General features: G+C 32.3%; 1 protein-coding gene across 1 annotated transcript; it reads left to right on the plus strand.

Annotated features, from left to right (window-relative positions):
• Positions 1–582: 582 nt before the first annotated feature.
• Mnn1 (menin 1) lies at positions 583–10716 on the plus strand. Its single transcript, XM_075297560.1, has 5 exons — positions 583–1640; positions 2570–3217; positions 3282–3934; positions 4007–4120; positions 5048–10716. Exons 1-5 carry the CDS (start codon positions 1406–1408, stop codon positions 5693–5695), a joined length of 2298 nt encoding a protein of 765 aa, XP_075153675.1. The 5' UTR covers positions 583–1405; the 3' UTR covers positions 5696–10716.
• Positions 10717–21685: the final 10969 nt, after the last annotated feature.

Here is a 21685-nt window from a genome sequence, read left to right on the forward strand (position 1 = left end):
AGTCTAGGCTTGTATCTTCATTACATTAAGCGTACATAATAGGAACCTTTCAAATGTATGAAAATAAGATTTCCTAAAATTATTACTTTTGGATTTGTACATTTATTTTATCTTTTTTATTTATATTCATTGTAAAAATAACTAAGCCTATAGGCCAATAGCAGATTCTTTAATTCTTCTTTTAGATTAAAGACGCTATTTACTCTCGGTTTTTCGCAAAATGTCAAATATCTAACCGTAGTTATGGCAAAATACTTTCAAAATGATTTAGTACATTTCATTATCACAGTTGGCGATTACTATAGTGTCATTTAAGAGTCTATAGTAGCGATGTGGAGAAATTGGACTGGCAGGGATGTTGTTCAATCATTGCCATTATGTACTGCTGGTACAGTAATTTTAAAATAATTAAAAGCCAAAAAATTTTAGTCGCCTGTTGCAGATATACCACATTTTTATTAAATGATGATTTTGCACTTGTATACCTGTAAGTGTTCATAAAAACGCAAACAGACCTATTGTAGGTTTGTCAAATTAGTTTTTACCTCTGGCATCTCTATTTAATAAAAAAGACGTAATTAATGTCGGTAGCAATTAAAGAACAGGAGAACGTAATTTTTGAGCCGCAAATATTTGGAAGAAAAATAAAAGTTATTTAATCAACAAACAAACCCATGATTCCGCCAGAGTCTCATTTATGATTTAGGCATCAATACCGGGAATAACGATAACATAAAAACATCGTCACCCATTTATGATTTGTTTGTACTTCGCAATAAGAGAAAGTTGAAAACAGAGACATTAGTACATTAGTCCGGACTTAACCAATATATCGGAATGAAGGTATTGTGGGGGTGTTTGCAATGGAAGGCGGGAATGGTGTGGCAAAGGAATTTGTGATTCATTTCCATTATTTTCACAACATGCTTATAACCAGATAAAATATAATTAATAACGTGTCCCTTAGAGTAAATAGAATAAGTGTAATCTGTGTGAGTGTACCACTTTGATAAAAGGATAAAATAAACGTTGCAGTTCACTCATGCCCCCCTCCCGCTCCAATTCAGAAGTGAAAAAGGAGTACACTTGAAGTTGTTGCACATTACGACGGTTGGACGAACAAGGTGCAAAACAGGCGAATCAAAAAGTGGTTTGTCAACTTGTGGCGTTTTTGTCGTCTCGGCCTTTCTAGACTTGCAACCGTCACAAGCAATAATTTAACTCAACAAGAAAAAAAAAACAAAGAGAATACAAAGCTCAGAACAAGCAGTAGCTAGCAGCAGCAGTTGCATTTCACCAGTTGCCAAAAACTAAGGAAGGAGATTTTTGGGGGGTAGATTATAACCCGAAGCGTATTTGCAATCGTTTCCCATTATTACATCCATCTGTCAGTAATATTTTCATCATGGCCACTATTACACGTAGCAGCAACAGTCCTTCAATTAGTTTGAATTCACCTTTAGATCCCAGCCTTTTCCCTCTCAGATCAATCGATGATGTTGTTAACTTTTTCAAAAGATCCTTGGAACTGTACCACACTCAATGTGTAGAACCCGATTTGACATTATTATCAATAGTAGCGGGTTACATTGAACTTTCATTGACAACTGGAGATGCAGCACAAGCAGCCCTGGAACAAGGTATGTATCAATCTGTTGAAATTAGGGATAAATTAAAGAAAAGATTACCAAAAAGGAATTTCTCGTTTTTTGCAAAAAAAAAAAAACGTCAATATATGTTATTTGGAATCAATATCTGCTTCGATTTAGTTATGTATGTAAACCAAGTGTTTTTGATCAAAGAAAATGTTCATCCAAATATATTGAACATTATTTTTTTTATAGAAATTAAATTTTAGTTTCATCTTTCCTTTTGGACGCAATTGTGGATTATTCCACCTCAGTAATGCTGGTGACATTGATGAGTGTTTCAATGCTTCTCTAAGTGGTTTCACAGCAATGTGAAACGCCGTTCGCACTCGGCTATAAAAAGGAGGTCCCTTGTCATTGAGCTTAACATGGAATCGGGCAGCACTCAGTGATAAGAGGGAAGTTCACCACTGTGGTATCACAATGGACTGAATAGTCTAAGTGAGCCTGATACATCGGGCTGTCACCTATCGTAACATATGTCATCATCATCACCGTCGACCATCTGAAAATTAAAATTTCAAAATGTAAAGTTTCGACCAAAAGTTCTTGAAGTGAATGGTATTCTTAACACCGGCCTTTACTCTGGATGTTCTTTTATTTAAAAATTGTAAATTGTATTTGGTCATTGACATCCATTTCATTATACATTTTGTTATTTATTGGTTGCTTAATCCCCAGAATACGCATAGCTACTCTTAGTACGGGGCTTTACTGGGACAGCCATCCATAGACGTTTCAAAAATCAAAATGTCTACATTGCCAAAATTCTACAATTTCAACCTTTATAAAGGTCGAAAAACAGATTTTTAGAAATTTTGTAAATTCGTGTTTACTGTTTATTTGTATTTAATATTTATAAAAAAAAATTGTATGAACGATAATTTTAAAAAAATGTTTCCGTATACTCTCATTCTCAGCAAACGACGATGTAATTCGAAGCAATTCTGTACCATTCCCTGTTGTTACATACGAACTCGTATCCGGTCTGTATAAAAAATTCCAAAGCATTCTTTCGATTGTGGACAAACCAAAAGTATCATCAACCTGTAATAGCCGCCAGGCGACCAGAGAAGTTATAAAAAAAGTTTCCGATGTGATTTGGCATTCCCTAATACGGAGTAGTTATAAAGATCGGGCACATTTGCAAAATCTTTACACTTATCTGTCGGGTAATAAATTGGATTGTTTTGGTGTTGCATTAGCCGTAGTTGCTGGCTGTCAACTGTTGGGTTATCGCGATGTTCGCTTAGCCATATCGGAAGATCATGCCTGGGTTGTTTTTGGTAACAAGAAACTGGAAACTATTGAAATAACCTGGCATGGCAAAGGAAGTGAAGACAAACGAGGTCAGGATATACAAGCTGGCATCGAATCAGGATCATGGTTATATCTGGGAGGGCTAGCCGTAGTATGTGATAAACCTATGGAAGTTGCAGCAATTGCTTCAGCTATAAATATTTCGCTTTCCACCAATAGCGATTGTATCGAAGTAGCCGAAATGCAGCAACGTTTACTTTGGTTGTTATATGATATGGGCCACTTAAGGAAATACCCTATGGCCATTGGTAAGAGTTGTTAGCTATTATAAACTTTCCTTTTTTCTAACTAATTTTGTCGCTGTTTTAATAGGAACTTTGGGAGAACTGGAAGAAATTAATCCCACACCAACAAGGGCCTCTTGTGATCAGCTCTATCGCGAGGCTATTGAATCAGCCAAAGCTCATTATCAAAATCATCATGTCTATCCATACACCTATCAAGGAAACTATTATAATCGTTTGAATAAATATCGTGAAGCTTTTGCCGCCTGGGCCAATGCTGGTGATGTTATACGTCTGTATACCTATCAATGTCGAGATGATGAAGAAATCTATAAAGAACTTTTGGACATAGCTAATGAAATGATTCCCTATGTCATGAAAACTGAGAGCTCTGGCCATTCAGCTCGTAGTATACTAAGAGATCCCGAAGTATTTGCTAATTTGTTAAGGTTTTACGATGGTATTTGTCAATGGGAAGAGGACAGTTTAACACCAATCCTTCATATTGGTTGGGCTAAACCATTGGTAAATAACATTTGCAAATTTGATTATGACGTGCGTTCGCAAGTTATTATAAAAGTTCCCGAAGATGAGCCGCAGGCGGTTCAACGTGGTAATGGACCAGCTGTTGGGGCTATGGAAAGTGGATTAGAAAATTCGGATGCTATAAATGAGGCTAAAATAAATAATTCATCAGAGCAAACGTCTGAAGGAAATAATAATTTAGTTAAGAAAGATGAGGTAAATTATGACAAGTTATAGTTTAAAAAGATATAAAGATGAACGTATTTCATTATATGTTTTTCCCAACAGAAAGTAAATGATGCTAACGATTCAGAAATGCCCACAACATTATTGGCAGATTTAACGGCGGCATGTGGTGAAAAAATTTTAAATCCCGATTTGTTGCTTCAAGGTTTACGACAGGTAAGATTTTGTAACGTATAGGGGATCTTACAACTGCGATTAATACTGAATATCGGGCGATACTTATATAAGACCCATGCAAGAAGGGGTTGCTACTTACCGATTTTGTTGACAAATTAGCCCATAAATGACTTATAGAAATTCAATTCAATTCAATTTATTGAGACAATACAATAAGCCAAAAACGAGGCCAATAATAGTGTACTGCCATTTTAGTAAATCTTAATTTTATACATCACATAAAAATACTAAATTCAGATAAATACATATTAATTCCATTGATATTATTATTAACATTGGCCAATTATGGCTATCTATAACTATTTATCAATTTATATAATTCAAATTCAAATGATGTTTTTTTTTTTCAAACCAAATTAAACCATTTCCATTTCAAATTAATCATTATTTTAAATCAAATGAAACCTTTTCAAGTGAAACTCCTTTTCAGTTTTAATGAATCATTTTACACTTCAAATGATTCATTTTTCAAATGAAGTGAATTGCTTTTCAATTTTAATGAAAAGCAATGCTATTATATTGTAATTGTAACTGCCTAAGAGTCTGAACGACTATGTTACTTTCCTGCAGAAATAAAATTATATTAAATGAAGATTTTTTTCAATTCAATTGGAAATGTGCATATTATCTTCGACTTCGAAATTTCGTTTTGTTTAATTTTTTATTCCATCTAATAATGGATAAATCATTTTCTTGAAAAATATAATTTTTCGAAAAATTCCTATAATAATTATTCCTGTCTAACTTTATAAGACATTTTTCACATGTTCTTAGAAATTCAGTTTCCCCGTTTTTCTTATACGTTTTCCCAAAACGTTTACACAGTTTACACTTATAAATATTTTCCTTAGAGGTTTTCATTTTTAATAATAATTATAAATGACATATTTTTTTTAAACCATATAGGGTTTCAACTTAACTCCTCCGGCTGATACCTTTTCCACAACATCGCCATCATCACAAGATCGCTCAAGTTCGTCAAATAATGCTAGACGTACAGGATTTCTTTTTGCTGATCAAGAACTAACACAAAAGCATAACAATCACAACGCTATGAACAATAAAAAGAAATGTGATGATAATAGTACCAACGGCACAGATGATAAAGGCAAAACTATCATCAACACAATCAATAATACCCCAAAAAGCAAAAACAATGTAAATCCAGATAAAAGTTCTACAATTACATCGCCTTTGGGGCAATCCACCAATCATATAACAAATCCTTTGCCTCCTCCTCCCCAGTCACCTGTACTCGACGATGATGATCCCCTAAAATATATGTTTAAGAGTCCAGTTATAACATTGTATAGTCAAAAAATGAAAGGGCTCAAAGATTTACTATTGGCTGAAAAACTAAACACACATGCCATTTCATTACAAGTCACTGCTCAATCGGTGGCGAGTAGAAAAGTTCGAGGCATTGATAAATTGGGTAATCACACTACAAATTCCACATATTCATCGCTAAATGTGGCTGCGGCCAGTTCTGCAGATCCATCGGCAGCCGATTCTATTGCTGTTTCCCGACCAAAAAGGACGCGGCGTGAATGAGTCCAGTGTAATAATTACTGCTGTGACAGCGGGCTGTGTCAGTGGTAAAGTAGATGTTATTTTTTTGTTTTTTGTATATGTGTACATGTAGTTGTAAATTGCTGGAATTATATCAAATATGTTTCCAGTTATCCTTGCTATCTAGGCTCTACAATAGAGAAAACAACTTTAAAATAGTTTTCGTTGTGACAAGTGAACAGATTTTTTACATTTCTCCACTATTTGGATTGGTATAGTAGAGCATGCACTCTTGTGGATTGAGATTTTGTGCTAAGCAGTTTCTAAATCGCTGCCATTTTTGTTTTTGATTGTATTTAACGGCTTATTCTGCAGATTTTGAAATGTCAAATATCCACTTCTAATGTTAGGAAACGAACTCGGAAAAATTGAAATATTGACTTTCCAATTCCATAAAAAGTTAGAAAGTCATCATTTGGATTATCGTTACAATTAATGGCTCGGAGAATATGGACAACAATGAAAAATTAAACATAGAAAACGCTTTGTTAAAGTTCCAAAAATGCGATTTTATAATTCACTCCATGCGATTTGAATTCTCCATATATTTTTATTTTTTGCTATTTATTATATTGAACTTAATATTTCGAGGGATACAAAATGTATGTTTAATTTTAAACATGAAATAAAAGAATTCGGGTTTTCGCTATCTTCAAATTCGACTAATCAACTTTTTATAATTTTAAAAATTTTATCGAATTTCGATGCTGACCAAAATCCATTGGCGTAGCTAAGAACTTCCTTCCCCTGCCCCCAAGAACTTAATTTTTATATATATGTGAATATTTTAAAGAGAACTATCCAAAATTTAAATATATAGATAAACAAATCCTTTTTGGAACTTTAACCCACGATTTTATCCGCTGACATCAAAAAAGCATCAGTATATGGAGAATATTATTATATATTTTAACACATAATATTTTCTAAATTTATAAAGTTTTTGAGTCCGGCAGATACAAGTCTGTACAGTTTATGTCAGCCCGTTTTTGTATGGTCCTATTGAAGACATCCTACTAATTTTTTGTTTGATCATTTTGTTTTGACTGGAATTCGCTCGATGTCCTTTAACTACATAAGCTGAGTACTATGTTCAGTTTTCAAGCTGAAACCCCGCTTATTTTCACGGTTACTTTTTTAATTTAATTAAATTATAAATACAAATTGTTCACAATCAATTCCTTACATCTTTTCCATTCATTATTTCGCAAGACTTTTTATAAATATAATCGTCTTCATATAGATTTTTGTACTTTTAATTTTGTGTTTTGGTGAAAAATACGAACATAGTACTCACCTTTAAATAGAAATGTTGACATATAATATCTGGATCTTATTACCACTCACATCCCTGGACCCCTCAAAATACGCCAATGCCAAAATCGACCAATTGACTTTTCATGCGGACCAGTATAAAGTTTTATGCGGTATCAGTATAAAGTTTTTACCCTTTGAAATTTCACCCATAGCTGAATGGGGTAAATATTCCCCATGACTCGGTAGTAAAAATGTCAAATTTATGCCATGAGCAAAATTACGAGTACAATTCTGAATAAATGAAATGAAAAAAGACATGTTTCAAAGTTTATAAATTTTATTTGCTTCAATTGCATACACCATTCATCTATAGAGTACAAAACTCAAAAAAGGCGAAAAGTCGAATTTTTCCAAAAATAAAAAAAAAAATCTACTACGACTTTTCGACAATTCTAATTTTTACATTAAATTTTGTAATTAAAAACAAATCAAATCTATTTCTTCTTTTGGTCCGTTAATAAGTGCTAAATCTTTTTCATGGGATTAAGCTATCAAACCTAGGGTCTACAAAGTGATCAGAAAATGAGATCGGAAAATTGAAATCAGTAAAAACTAAAAATAAAAAAAATCGATATATAAGTTAATGAATTTTGTCGGTTATTAATGTACACACAAAAAAAAATTTTTTTCTGGTTCAATCACGAAATGAATTGATCCAATTAATTTTTTAATTGAAATGTCTTCAATCACAGAAATGATAGTGTCAATTAAAAAATTAATTGAAGGTCAATTAAAAAAATAATTGATCGAATTAAAAAAATAATTGATACTATTATTTTTTGTGATTAATTTTTGTTTCAATTAAAAAATTTGTTGAATCAATTAAATTTTTAATTGAATATTTTTTAAAACTCAATTAAAATTTTAATTGGAAGAATTTTCGTGGAATTTTTTTCTGTGTATACATTGGAATACATTTTAATTATGGAAATCTTTTCACTTGTCAGTAATGTGAACTTTTTTTTAAATTCAATGTTTTTAGATATTTATATATATATATTTATGTGTGTAGTAAAAATGTAGAGCATATATGCAGCATTTACAGGTTTTTAATCGTCGTTTTAAAAACAATATGAAATGAAGCATAGCTAACAAAAAAAAAAAAACGAGGGACGAAAACAAAATGTAAGAGACAAATTTTTTTTTGGTGAGACATTTTGTTATATTATAAATATGTACAGAATAATACATTTCAAATAAGCATATGGACTAGTAACAATCTCAGCTTAAAGTAACCCCAGTAACGTATTAGTATGCTAGTATTAAGATATTCTCTCTATCCACAAAACAACAAGTCTTTATTGAACAGATGAATTCTTCGAAACAACGCCAAGCGTTTGTTATTTCTTACAGAGAACATACATATATATTTGATACCATGGTATTACTACCAAACATTTTCGATCTACCCTCTATGGTTTGCCTTATTTGTTTTTAAGAAACGTTTATACCTCTTTGTTTTTTTTTTGTATATTCAGTAAGTTTTGTATTTAGGTAACCTTTATTTATTTCTATAAAGTTTTATATATTCAATGTGGTGCTCGTTTTGTTCTTTTTGGTATTTTTTTAAATTATTTGTAATTTATTGGTGAACACAAAATTAAAATAAGTTAAAATGTATGGTACATATGAAGCGTTATTCTTACAATTGAAGATGCCTTCATTTTTACAATTGAAGATGATGTCATCATAACCCAGATGACGGTGGCCACTCGCGCCAAAAATAACCTATCAAACTTTGGAGAAAATTTTAGCACAAATCTACCAAATTTAAAGAAAAAATATTATCTTGATGTTTTTGATCTAATTTTTGTGGTTAGTATGAAAAAAAAGGTTTTTCTTCGAATGAATGAATGACACCTCCTATCAGCGACAATTTTTTGTGTACGAAATAACACGAAAATTAAAAATTTTATAGATATTGAATTTATAGAAAATTTTTTCAAAATGTTATTTCTACAAAAATTTATTTTTATAGAAAATTTTCTTAGATTTTTATACCCTGTGGCACACTGTGGAACAGGATATTATAAGTTAGTGCATATGTTTGCAACACCCAGAAAAAAACGAGATAAACACATGGTGTATTTGGCAATATTGCTCAGGACCGGCCCCTGAGTTGATCTAGCCATGTCCGTCTGTCCGTCCGTCTGTCTGTGAACACATTTTTGTGATCAAAGTCTAGGTCGCAGTTTTAGTCCAATCCACTTCAAATTTGGCACAAGTTTCTGTTTTGGGTCAGAATAGAACCCTATTGATTTTGGGAGAAATCGTCTACTCTCGCTAGTCGAATTTCTAAGATACGTCTTTAATCTCTTCCATGGCTGAATAAGGAGGTTGAATCACGATAACAAAAACAACAAATTTCAATATGTTGTTTACAATTTTAAGAAGTTTAAATATAACTCCCATATATATCTTTCGCACGATTTGAACTTATATGGCCCCAAAAGCCGGAGTTTTACCCCAATTTAGTTGAAATGCTGCACAAGATGAACAATTACTACTATAGTCAAGTATGCCAAATTTGATTGAAATCGGTTCAGATTTAGATATAGCTCCCATATATATCTTTCGCCCGATTTAGACACGCATAACCACAGAGACCAAAGTTTTATTCCGAATTACTTGAAACTTAGCACAGGGAGTAGAATTAAGGTTCTTGATGTGCATGCCAATTTTGTTCAAACCCACGTTTTCCTTATAAAATCGTCTCTGCTAAGTGGAAAACTTTTAACAACTTTTAAACTTTTAAAACACATCTATCGACCGATAAAGCATAAATACACTTTTGCAAAGTTGCCTGGAGCCACCGTGATGCCCACCTCAGTAATGCTGGTGGCATTTCTGAGGGTTCCAAAGCTTCTCTAAGTGGTTTCACTGGAATGTGGAACGCCGTTCGGACTCGGCTATAAGAATGAGGTCCCTTGTCATTGAGCTTAACATGGAATCGGGCAGCACTCAGTGATAAGAGAGAAGTTAACCACTGTGGTATCACAATGGACTGAATAGTCAAAGTGAGTCTGATACATCGGGCTGCCACATAACCTAACCTAACCTAACCTAACGTAACCTGCCTCAAAATTGGTTCAGATTTAAATGTTTCCCATATTTATACCCTGCGCCACATTTTCCACGCCTGGGCATTAGCTGACTAAAATTGTAGGTCTATAGAGTTTGTAGTCTAACAAATTGTTGTCCAGATAGGGTCAGATGTAAATATATGAATTTGGGAACATACACACTTATATATAGCACATAACACATTTGACGGATTTGATATAATATCGAAAATGTGGATCTACTAAGTGGTGCAGGGTATAATATAGTCGGCCCCGCCCGACTTTAGACTTTTCTTACTTCTTATTTTTATAGAAAATTTTCTCAAAATTTTATTTCTACAGAAAATTTTCTCAAAATTTTATTTATATCGAAAATTTGGTCAATATTTTATTTCTATAGAAAATTGAAGTACCTCTTAGTTGGATAGGAATAATTTGCAAAATCTATCAAAACATCAAGAATTCTAACAATCTACCAAACAGTAAAGAATGTACCATTTTTTGGTAGAACTCTACCAACTGTGGCAACTGTGGTTATGATAGAACATCTATATATTCGAATTTAATTCTTTTTTTTTTTACTCTCAAGAGTTACTTGTTGTTGTAACAGTTTTTAATGTAGTTTCATCCATTTTGTTCTATGCTTGTGTAGTTCAGCTGGCAGCCAGATCAAGGAACTCTGCGACAAGGATGGGGTGCGTCCAGAGTGATCTGGTAGTGAGACGGGTAGGCTTAGCTGGGCAAGCAAAAAAGTGACGAGTGTCATGTGGCCCTTGATTACAGATGGGACACACGTCAGCTACGCTGATATCAATCACTGATAAGTATGAATTGAGGCGGCTGCACTCAAGGCCGTAGCCAGGATTTTAATTCGGGGGGGGGGGGGGGTTCAACTTAAAAAAAATATTCATATAATCTCATGTGTAGAAAATTTTAATTATGCATTGGTATGTATATAATATTTTTATAATATTAAATTGAACCGACGGGCTTTTTGGGCAGCAAATAAATCAATGACTTCTTCAGTCGGCACATTTATTCGGCGATGAACCGACATTAATGCCAATCCTTTGAGTCTACTCTCGCTAGTCGAATTTCTAAGATACGTCTTTAATCTCTTCCATGGCTGAATAAGGAGGTTGAATCACGATAACAAAAACAACAAATTTCAATATGTTGTTTACAATTTTAAGAAGTTAAAATCAGCTGATAAAACAATCGTGTGGCATTGGTAAAAGTGGCAATTATTTATTCTTTCAATTGTCCTGAAAAAATAATTCAAATCCAGAGAAAAATAAAGGTTCAAATTTAATTGCGTCACCTATGAGTTATTGTGAAGTGGATAATTCATCCGAGGAACGCCGATATGAGACCAAAGTTAATAATGGAAGTCAGTCAAATGGATATTCGCCATCTATTAACAAAAACAGTTTATGATGCAGTTTAAAAACTGATGTGCGTGGTATTTTGGGTCTGGAATATGTTATCAAGATACTCAAGTCATCTTTGAACAATTCTCCAGCTATGAATGCGCGAGTTTGTTTGAGATGCATTTGCTATGCAGTGTCATTTGGAGAGCTGCAATCACCATAAACATATGATTTTGACATCTTAAAATTTGGTCGAAATAAAAAAATTCTAATCATATGGCCCCATGATTTAACCTTCTTGTTCAGCCATGAATCTCTTCATTGTTGAAAATGAACGTTCGGATGAGCACGTAGTAACTGCAGGGATGGAAAATGCAGTACTATAGTACTTTTTTCAAAACCTTTTCACCCCGGTCAGTAACGTAGTACCCCCGCGAATGATTTAGTACCTTTTGTGTAGACATTTTTGAGTCGATATCAGATTTATGGTACAATAGCTTTGACAAAATATTTTAATATTTTGAGAAAGTCTTCATCAACCTTATTTGCTAATAGTCTTTTACAAATATGGCAAAACAGACATGTTCATGTGGGAAGAAAATCTCGATTTTGTAAAAGGCATAGTCCAAAACAGGATTTTATTGAACTTCAAGAATGTTTTAGTCGAAAAAAGAATGCGATTCTATATTATCGATTTTTTATTTCGGTAGAAAATGTTGTCAACATTTTATTTCTATATAGAATTTTTGCAAAATTTTATTTTTATTGAAAATTTTGTCAAAATTTTATTTCAATTGAAAATTTTGTAAAAATTTTATTTCTATAGGAAATTTTTGCAAAATTTTATTTCTATAGAAAAAATTTTGCAAAATTTTTTTTCTATAGATTTTTTTTTTTCCAAATTATTTCGACATAAGCCGGCTATCATACAAAACCTTTTTTCGGAGGGTTCAAGTGTGGTTCATTGTTGGGTTTAATGAACTGCCTGAATTTATTCTGATAATTGGTTGATAATTCCGAAACCATCCAACCATCTTGCAGTCTATAGGTCTTTGCCCAAATAAATTTGACAAACATTCTTTTCCTCTGTTGGTTAAACTATACTTGTAGTTTAGTCATTGTATGGTTTTAAGCTGCAACAAAAAAACAACAATGCTTAAAGATCAAAACCAACAATAACAAAACAAAACGAATGGAAAATTTTATTTCTATAGAAAATTTTTGCAAAATTTTATTTATATAGAAAAAAATACCTTTTTTGTACTTTCTTAAAAATTGTATTTTCCATCCCTGAGTAACTGGCAAAGTGACCAAAATTTTTAAAATATGCACGTTTGGAAATATCTCTTTATTGCTTCCATCGCTAAATTAGGCAGGTTTTGCTCCATTTCATTTACACAAGTGTGTTTGGCTGTTTCGTTGTTGTTCTATGGCCAAACAAAGCGAGTCATGTTCACAAAAAGAACAACAAACACACATAAAAAGCAGAAATACATTTTCCAAAAATGAAATTTGTGGTGCGAGAACAAAAACAATTTGTTTTTTTTTCGACCGTCGTTTGACGGGCTTTTCAACTAGTATTCTATGATTTGTGCAAGTTTTATAGGTAAGCGTTTTTCAAAATAAAACCTCCAGCTTTTCTTCAACATCTTCGATAAGATTTTTCTATGCAGCTAAAAATATATATTTATTTGTATAAAAATATTCATTCTTTTCGGGGGGGGGGGGGTTTGAAATGAAATGTCTTCAATCACAAAAATGATAGTATCAATTAAAAAAATAATTAAAGTCAATTTTAAAAATTAATTGATTCAATTAAAAAATTAATTGATACTATTAATGTTTGTGACTGATTTTTGTTTCAATTAAACAAATTTTTGAATCAATTAAATTTTTAATTGCATTTTTTTTTTTTTAACTCAATTAAGATTTTAATTGGAAAAATTTTCGTGAAATGTTTTTTCTCTGAGGACGAACACCATCTGTTAGCGATGATAGTCTCTAGAGAGATCAGTTTGGTGTTGTCCCTGCTATGATATACTATATCAAGGAAACTAACCATTAACTGCGCATTTTTGAACCCGTGGCGATATTCGCCACGTACAACGGGGAACCTTTTCGCGTCATCTCGCTTCTTCGAGTTGGATATCTTTAAATGCCACTAATATCAATGAATTTTCCAAATCTCAGAGGCTACAAATCTTCAACAGTGTTATTTAAAAGCTCTTATATTAATTTAATGGCAATATAAATTTGAAAAAAATAAAAATGTCACTTCTGAGTCAAATTATTTCGCGAAAATGTACCATACTATCTTCAAATTTCTCTAAGATCATTCAATATTTTAATACAAATATCTTCCATGAATGAAATGTTGTACGTCCTTTAGATAGGCAACATTAATCTTAATATGCGTATGCAAAGTGTAAATGACACGATGGTCATTTACTTTTAATATTTATACCTTTTTTGTTTAAATTAAATATTGTTTCTGTAAAACTTCCTATACTTTTGTGATATGTTTTTTTATATTTATTTATGTATTTTTTTTAGCATATTTTACACGATATATGTTTTTAAACATATTATATTTTATTTAAAATGAAAATCCTTAATCAAACTATTTTATTATAAATTATTTAAGTTTTTAATTTATATTATAAAATAATGAAACACACACACAAATTTTCTATTTAACGTATATATATACATAATTAAACTACTTGTATGTTATAATTTAAAGCACATAATTTAAGCACAAAAAAATAAACACAACAACCATTATTTACCTTTTAACCCCCCAACAAGAGAGTAAAGCTCAAATTTTATTTGCTTTTCTGTTAATAATACAATAGAAATGGAATCTGAACAAAATATAATTTTTGTTGGCTAAAGTATTGCAAAAAAAATGGAAGAAGAAGAAGAGTTTGTTAAACAATTGATTGATAATAAAACATTTAAAATGAATTTTGTTATAAGGCTGCCGGGCACACATGTCATACAGCATATTTGCTACAGCATTCATTGGTACAATAGTCATTATAATTTTCTAAATCAATTTTGGGACATTTAAAAGTCGCCCCTGGTAAATACTTTTCTATTAACTTTAGCCATTTAATTAGAATGCTGAAGCAAATTTCATGTGGTGTTTATGGCAGACTTTATTAAAGACCGTCTGTGATGTATTGAAAAATAAATAATAAAGCACATTTTTTTATTAATCTTAATGAAAAAACAAACAAAAAAACTTTTTTTGAAAAACAAAATATCTATTATATTTACTATCAATAAAATAAAACGTGCATAAAATATAAATATCGTTTATTTTCCAGAAGAAAATGATAACAAAAATAGAAAGAAATCATAATAATCCAATGAATGTTTAAATGTTTTAATCTTAAAAATCTATGTAAAATCTATATCAAATCAAATATATATATACACGAGTAAAAAAATATGCCCAAATCTTCATTAATTATAAGAAAATTGTAAAATGTTATATTTAGATGAGACGCTGTAATAGACAATTCATATTACATTACAGTTGCATCCAAATGCAAAAGGGTTGGTTGGTGTAATCACTCATGATTGGTGTCTATAACCTGAAATTCTTAAATATAATATTTATCAGAAACAAATTTGAAATTGGCAAAGATTTTGTACCATAATCAAAATTTTACAGGTATTGTGAAGTTCGAAATTACAATTCTGGACAAAGGAACTGTGCCCGGAGAGACCCCAATATCAACTAACACCAAATTTTTGTTGAAAAATCTAAACTCATAGAAAAATAATCTGCCGAAAACAGCAGTCGGTGTTTGTACTTCATAGGCTAGGGAACAACTCGTAAAATATTTTGGTCTTAAAAAGTTACCCAAATTATTTTTAAAAACCAAAAGTAGTTCTTTGTACATTGGATGACCTTCAATATTCTCAAGGACTTCTAAAAGTGATTAGCAAACATTATGTTTGCTATTATGGCTTAATTTGGGAAATATTTAGTTAACTTAGCAAATACGGGACATACATATTTATACCCTTCACCACTACTGTGGTACAGGGTATAATAAGTTTGTGCATTTGTATGTAACGCCAAGAAGGAAAAGTCTGAGACCCATCGTTTAGTATACCGATCGTCTTAGAATTAAATTCTGAGACGATTTAGCGATGTCCGTCTGTCTGTCTGTCTGTTCATGTATTTTTGTGTGCAAAGTACAGGTCGCAGTTTAAGTCCAATCGTCCTCAAATTTGGCACAGGGCACGTTTTGGGGAACAAAGACGATCGCTATTGATTTTGGAAAAAATCGGTTCAGATTTAGATATAGCTGTCATATATATTTATACCCGATCTGGTTATAATTAGCGTGTTTATCAACCGATGTTCTTTAAATTCCGTACATCCAAATATTTTATGAGTCTCGAAAAACTTGCAAAATATTATCCAAATCGGTTCAGATTTAGATATAGCTCCCACATATATCTTTCGTCCGATTTAGACTCATATGACAACAGATGCCGAAGTTTACCACCGATTTTCGTGAAATTTTGCACAGAGAGTAGAGTTGGCATTCTACCAATGCTTGGTAAATTTGATTGAAATCGGTTCATATTTATATATAGCTCCCATATACATCTTTCGTCAGATTTGCACTTATATGACCTCAAAAGCCAGAGTTTTGCCCTGACTTGCTTCAAATTCTACACGAGAGGTAGGTTTAACGGTGTCGTTATGTGTGCCAAATTTGGTTAAAATCGCTTCAGATTTAGATATAGCTCCCATATATATCTTTCGTCCGATTTGGACTTATATGGCCTCAAAAGCCAGAGTTTTTCCCTGACTTGCTTCAAATTTTGCACAAAGAGTACGTTTAATAGTATCGGTAAGTGTGCCAAATTTGGTTGAAATCGGTTCAGATTTAGATATAGCTCCCATATATATCTTTCGCCCGATTTACACTCATATGACCACAGGGGCCAAAGTTATACTTCCATTTAAGTGAATTTTTGCATAGATTGCAGAATTATTATTCTAACTATGCATGCCAAATTTAGTCAAAATCGGTTCAGATTATATATATAGCTCCCATTCGTACACCAGAGTTGGAGAAATATGGTAGACTTTTCAATGGGATTTTCCTACAATTGACTGGATAGTTTCCACAGAGAATATATTTAATATGATATTTAAGTTTGTTAAGTTTGATCTAATTTGGTTCAGATTTCGTTTTTCCGGTTTATACAAATATGGCCAAAATTCCCTGACTTTATACAAAATTCTGTGATGATTTCCCATATCTTAGTCATATCCTATACACTGTAATGCCAAAATTTCCTTGTAAAATCGCCACTGATGAGTAGCAAAAATTGTAAATATTACTAAAATTCTCCTATATCTCGAATACATATGTATCGCCTGATAAATCATAAATGCTCTTTTGTACAATTGTATTAAAATTTCTCTCGCTTCATATATCCCATATTTTTTTACTAACATTGTGTTTCATCCCAGGGCGTTATCCGATTTAAATTTTTATTCTAGAGATTTTGTAGAAATACAAAAAATGGTCTCCATTGAAAGTATTTGTATCTGGAGATTCAAACCTTTATATAGCTCCCAGCAAATTTGAAGTAGTTGAGATGGTAACACAAATGTTTGTCGACGTAGTGGTGAAGGGTGTAATATAGTCGGTTCCGCCCGACTTTATACTTACTTGTTTTAATATGGTTTAGTGTATATTTTTTTATTTGTGTCAGCCAAACTCATTTTTAAAAGATTTTTTTTGCTGTTTTAGAAGAATTTTCTTCTTTGCTTACTAATAAATTTCTTTGAGTATTGGGATTCTTCTTTGTCAGTGTTCTTCTTCTGGGACAACCTTAACAGAAATGTTGTTGACACTTCGAAGTACTTATGCTATGGTCACACTTGGCAAATATTTGACGGAAATCGAAAAAGAATCCATCGCCACAGCCAAACCAGCAAACATTTTTAGCTCATATTGGATATATAATATCATGGTAGGATTATTTTCCAAAAACCATATTCAGATATTTGGAAAATGGTTCAGGAAAAAATGTTTGACACTCATTTTGGTCAAATATTTTCCTAGTGTGACCACAGCCTTAGTCGTTGTTACCAAAGATTATAGATTACAGAAGATGGGAGATTGGCTACTGAGCACATCAAACCATTTACCAAATTAGTTTAATACTCGAACCAAAGGCGTATACGACAAGTATTGACATAGCATTAAAATGCAAATAAAAAGAAATTAAGAGCACGAAAAAAAAATTATAAATCCCGGGATTCGGGATTGCAAAATATAGAATCCCGGGATTTTCCGGGATTTTTTTTTTGGGATGTCGAAATTTTCGGGATTCTTTAAATATTTTATGCAATGACAATCTACGGCGCCAAAAAATTGTTGTAATTCAATTTTATTAACAAAAAATAACAAAAGAACATAAGAGTTAATTAAATAGCTATCATACTTAACGAGCACTTAGTCCAACTGAACAATATGAAGAAAAGAAAAACTAAATGAGGACAAAAATAATTTAAAACCCAATTTCAAATTTAATTTAAAACCCAATTGCAAAACATTCTTGCTCAACAAAACATTTTAGGGCCTTTGATTAGATTATGTCTATTTACGTACACTGTGTTAATCCTTTTGTACTTCATCGTTTTAAGTAGATTCTTAAAAATATCAAGGCATCCAAATTTTTATCAAATATAAGCGATCTTGCCATATTCTCAACGGACCTTTTATCATTGCTTTTTATTTTATGTGGCACAAATTCCATTTCACATGAACTTATTGTTGAAAGGAGGCCTATCTTGCTCAACAAAACATTTTAGGGACTTTGATTAGATTATGTCTATTTACGTACACTGTGTTAATCCTTTTGTACTTCATCGTTTTAAGTAACTTCTTAAAAATATAAAGGTATCCAAATTTTTATCAAATAAACGCGATCTTGCCATATTCTCAACGGACCTTTTATCATTGCTTTTTATTTTATGTGGCACAAATTCAATTTCACATGAACTCATTGTTGTTCATGTGTTCGATTTTTGATGAAATTGTGATTTTTATAGTATACCTCATGTATAATATCTTCTTACTCAAGGTGTACCATAAATGTTTATTAACTCAATTTGTCGGGTATGAAATCTAAGGGCCGTTTGCACTGAATGAAGACTCCAATTTATTAATAAATAATGCTAAAAACTCACCAATTAAAAAAATCGAATTAATTTTTCGGGATCCCGAAAAATCCCGGAATTTCGGGATGGGATTTATCCCGGGCGACAGCCCTACTTGTTAATAATAGTAAACACCGACTGTTGGTTTTTAGCAAACGAATTATTGCTTTTACACTATATTTTTCTTTATTTAATATGTGATTTTTTTTGTTAGCTAACGTGGAGGTGGAGTGTCAGACTGACAGCTAGCTCTAAGGGTCTCTCTTGGGTTGTGCGTACAATTTTCAAGGATGCTAGAAACAAGACATTTACAATACCGCGCATATTCAGACGGGATGTGTCGGTCGATAGAAATGTAAAAAATTGCAGAATTATAAATAAAAATCTGCTAGACTATCTATCTCATCGTTCTAGGTGAACTGCTCAGCCATCTCGGGGAGATGGTGTCGCTGAATGCTTCAGATAGATTACTAGTATGCTTATACCTTATCTATGTGAAATGATGCCAATCGATTAAGAGTGACTACATATAATACCTCATTCACATTACACTTCCAAAATCCACTTTACCCAGATTTGAAATGTCATTTGCCTTATAAAAAAAGGGATTTCAAATCTACTTTTAGCAGATTTTTAGCCTAATGTGTATGGCCTATAGAAAGCAGAACAAAGTTATTCTCTAGTGTACTTTTGCAGCTCTAGAATTAAATATCACCAGTCCGCACAATGGGCATAAATAAACATTAATTGGCCAGTATATCCATCTGACTATTATACACGAAAAAAAAACTGTTTACATAAATACCATAATCATTAATTCTATTTGAAACGGAAAAAGATAAATAAAAACGCAACAAAAGATGATCTTATATTTTCTTACAAAAAAAATTACAAAGCCAAACATTTGTGAAAGAAGAAAACTACAAAACTTTTTGGATAAAATGTATTTTTATATTCGAAATTATACCGGAACCAGTTGTTAAATTGTTAACAAAAATATATATATATTTGGATTTTTGTTTTTATTTCAAGAAAGACACTTCTTAACAACAGCACTTAAACTACTGTACAAACTTAAAAAAAGAAATACAAAACAAAGACATAGTTCCACACAACAATAGATACCAAACGTCAAAAATTTATAGTTGAACAAATATTCACAATAAAAAAAATAGTAAAGCAAATAGCAGTAAAACATAGAAAATATTTCTCCATTGCAAAATATTAAACAAAATAAACATGTAATCAAAAACTTCAGCTAATATTTACCTTTAACTAAAGTAATTACTAACGTTTTTGACTCCTTTAATATGCAACCAATAACAATATTCATCCCTCCTATTCCGAATAAAACTTAGAATGTTCCGTTACAGCACTCCATAATTAAATGGAAAGAGAGCAGTATATGTACTACTTTCCAAATTAATGATTAAAATGTTACAATAAACTAAAAACAATCCAAAACAGCAATAAAAAATAAACTAAATTATGTTACAAAAAAAAACTCTAAAATAAATAATGTTTGATTTTGAAGTATATACAAATGTACTGTGAGTATAAAAAAAGTATTTATGATATAAAAAACACCATAAATCAAATTTCGCATTTAAGCTGTGTACTAAGTTCGAGTTTATCCGCTAACATCGAAAATAAATTGTATTAACCCTCTAATGCCCCAATTTTTTTGCCAGCTGATTAAATATTCAATGTTCCGATACAAAAGTAAGAAAGCTAAACAAGTAAAATTTATATAGTAAAATTCAGCATATGCTGCAAAACCTCATGAACAGTTTTAACCAAGTTTTCTTTTTTATTTTACCCATTTTTGTTGTCTTAAGGTGTGTTTTACTAAAAGCTTCCTGATTTAATGAAGCCCGCCTAAAGGTGGGATTGGGCATTTGAAGGTTAAGTCTTTCAGTCTATTTGGCAATTACAACTGCAATGCTTTGTATGCACCGGAAAATTCCGCTACGCTTAACAGGCTGGCTGATAAGTCCTCGGTCTAACAAAGAAAAACAATTTTTTTTTGTCAAAATTCGTTTTTATTATTCAACATAGTTCCCATCAAGAGCGATACAACGATTATAACGACCGTCCAATTTTTTGATACCATTTTGGTAGTACTCCTTCGGTTTTGCCTCAAAATAGGCCTCAGTTTCGGCGATCACCTCTTCATTGCAGTCAAATTTTTTCCCTGCGAGTATCCTTTTGAGGTCTGAGAACAAGAAAAAGTCGCTGGGGGCCAGATCTGGAGAATACGGTGGGTGGGGAAGCAATTCGAAGCCCAATTCATGAATTTTTGCCATCGTTCTCAATGACTTGTGGCACGGTACGTTGTCTTGGTGGAACAACACTTTTTTCTTCTTCATATGGGGCCGTTTTGCCGCGATTTCGACCTTCAATCGCTCCAATAACGCCATATAATAGTCACTGTTGATGGTTTTCCCCTTCTCAAGATAATCGATAAAAATTATTCCATGCGCATCCCAAAAAAACAGAGGCCATTATTTTGCCAGCGGACTTTTGAGTCTTTCCACGCTTCGGAGACGGTTCACCAGTTGCTGTCCACTCAGCCGACTGGACTCAGGAGTGTGGTGATGGAGCCATGTTTCATCCATTGTCACATATCGACGGAAAAACTCGGGTGTATTACGAGTTAACAGCTACAAACACCGCTCCGAATCATCAACACGTTGTTTTTGGTCAAATGTGAGCTCGCGCGGCACCCATTTTGCATAGAGCTTTCGCATATCCAAATATTGATGAATGATATGACCAACACGTTCCTTTGATATCTTTAAGGCCTCTGCTATCTCGATCAACTTCATTTTACGGTCATTCAAAATCATTTTGGGGATTTTTTTTGATGTTTTCGTAGGTAACCACCTCTTTCGGGTGTCCACTGCGTTAACCGTTCTCCGTGCTCATTTCACCACGCTTGAATTTTGCATACCAATCAATTATTGTTGATTTCCCTGGGACAGAGTCCGGAAAATCATTATCAAGCCAAGTTTTG

The sequence above is a fragment of the Haematobia irritans genome, chromosome 2, assembly GCF_050003625.1.
Source record: "Haematobia irritans isolate KBUSLIRL chromosome 2, ASM5000362v1, whole genome shotgun sequence".
NCBI classification, from domain to species: domain Eukaryota; kingdom Metazoa; phylum Arthropoda; class Insecta; order Diptera; family Muscidae; genus Haematobia; species Haematobia irritans.

Excerpts from the sequence above, each read along its gene's own strand:
- Mnn1 (XM_075297560.1), top strand. The coding sequence starts at position 1,406 with ATGGCCACTATTACACGTAGCAGCAACAGTCCTTCAATTAGTTTGAAT. Across the intron at positions 3,218-3,281 it reads GAAATACCCTATGGCCATTG|GAACTTTGGGAGAACTGGAA; the intron begins GTAAGAGTTGTT and ends CTGTTTTAATAG. Across the intron at positions 4,121-5,047 it reads TGCTTCAAGGTTTACGACAG|GGTTTCAACTTAACTCCTCC; the intron begins GTAAGATTTTGT and ends TAAACCATATAG.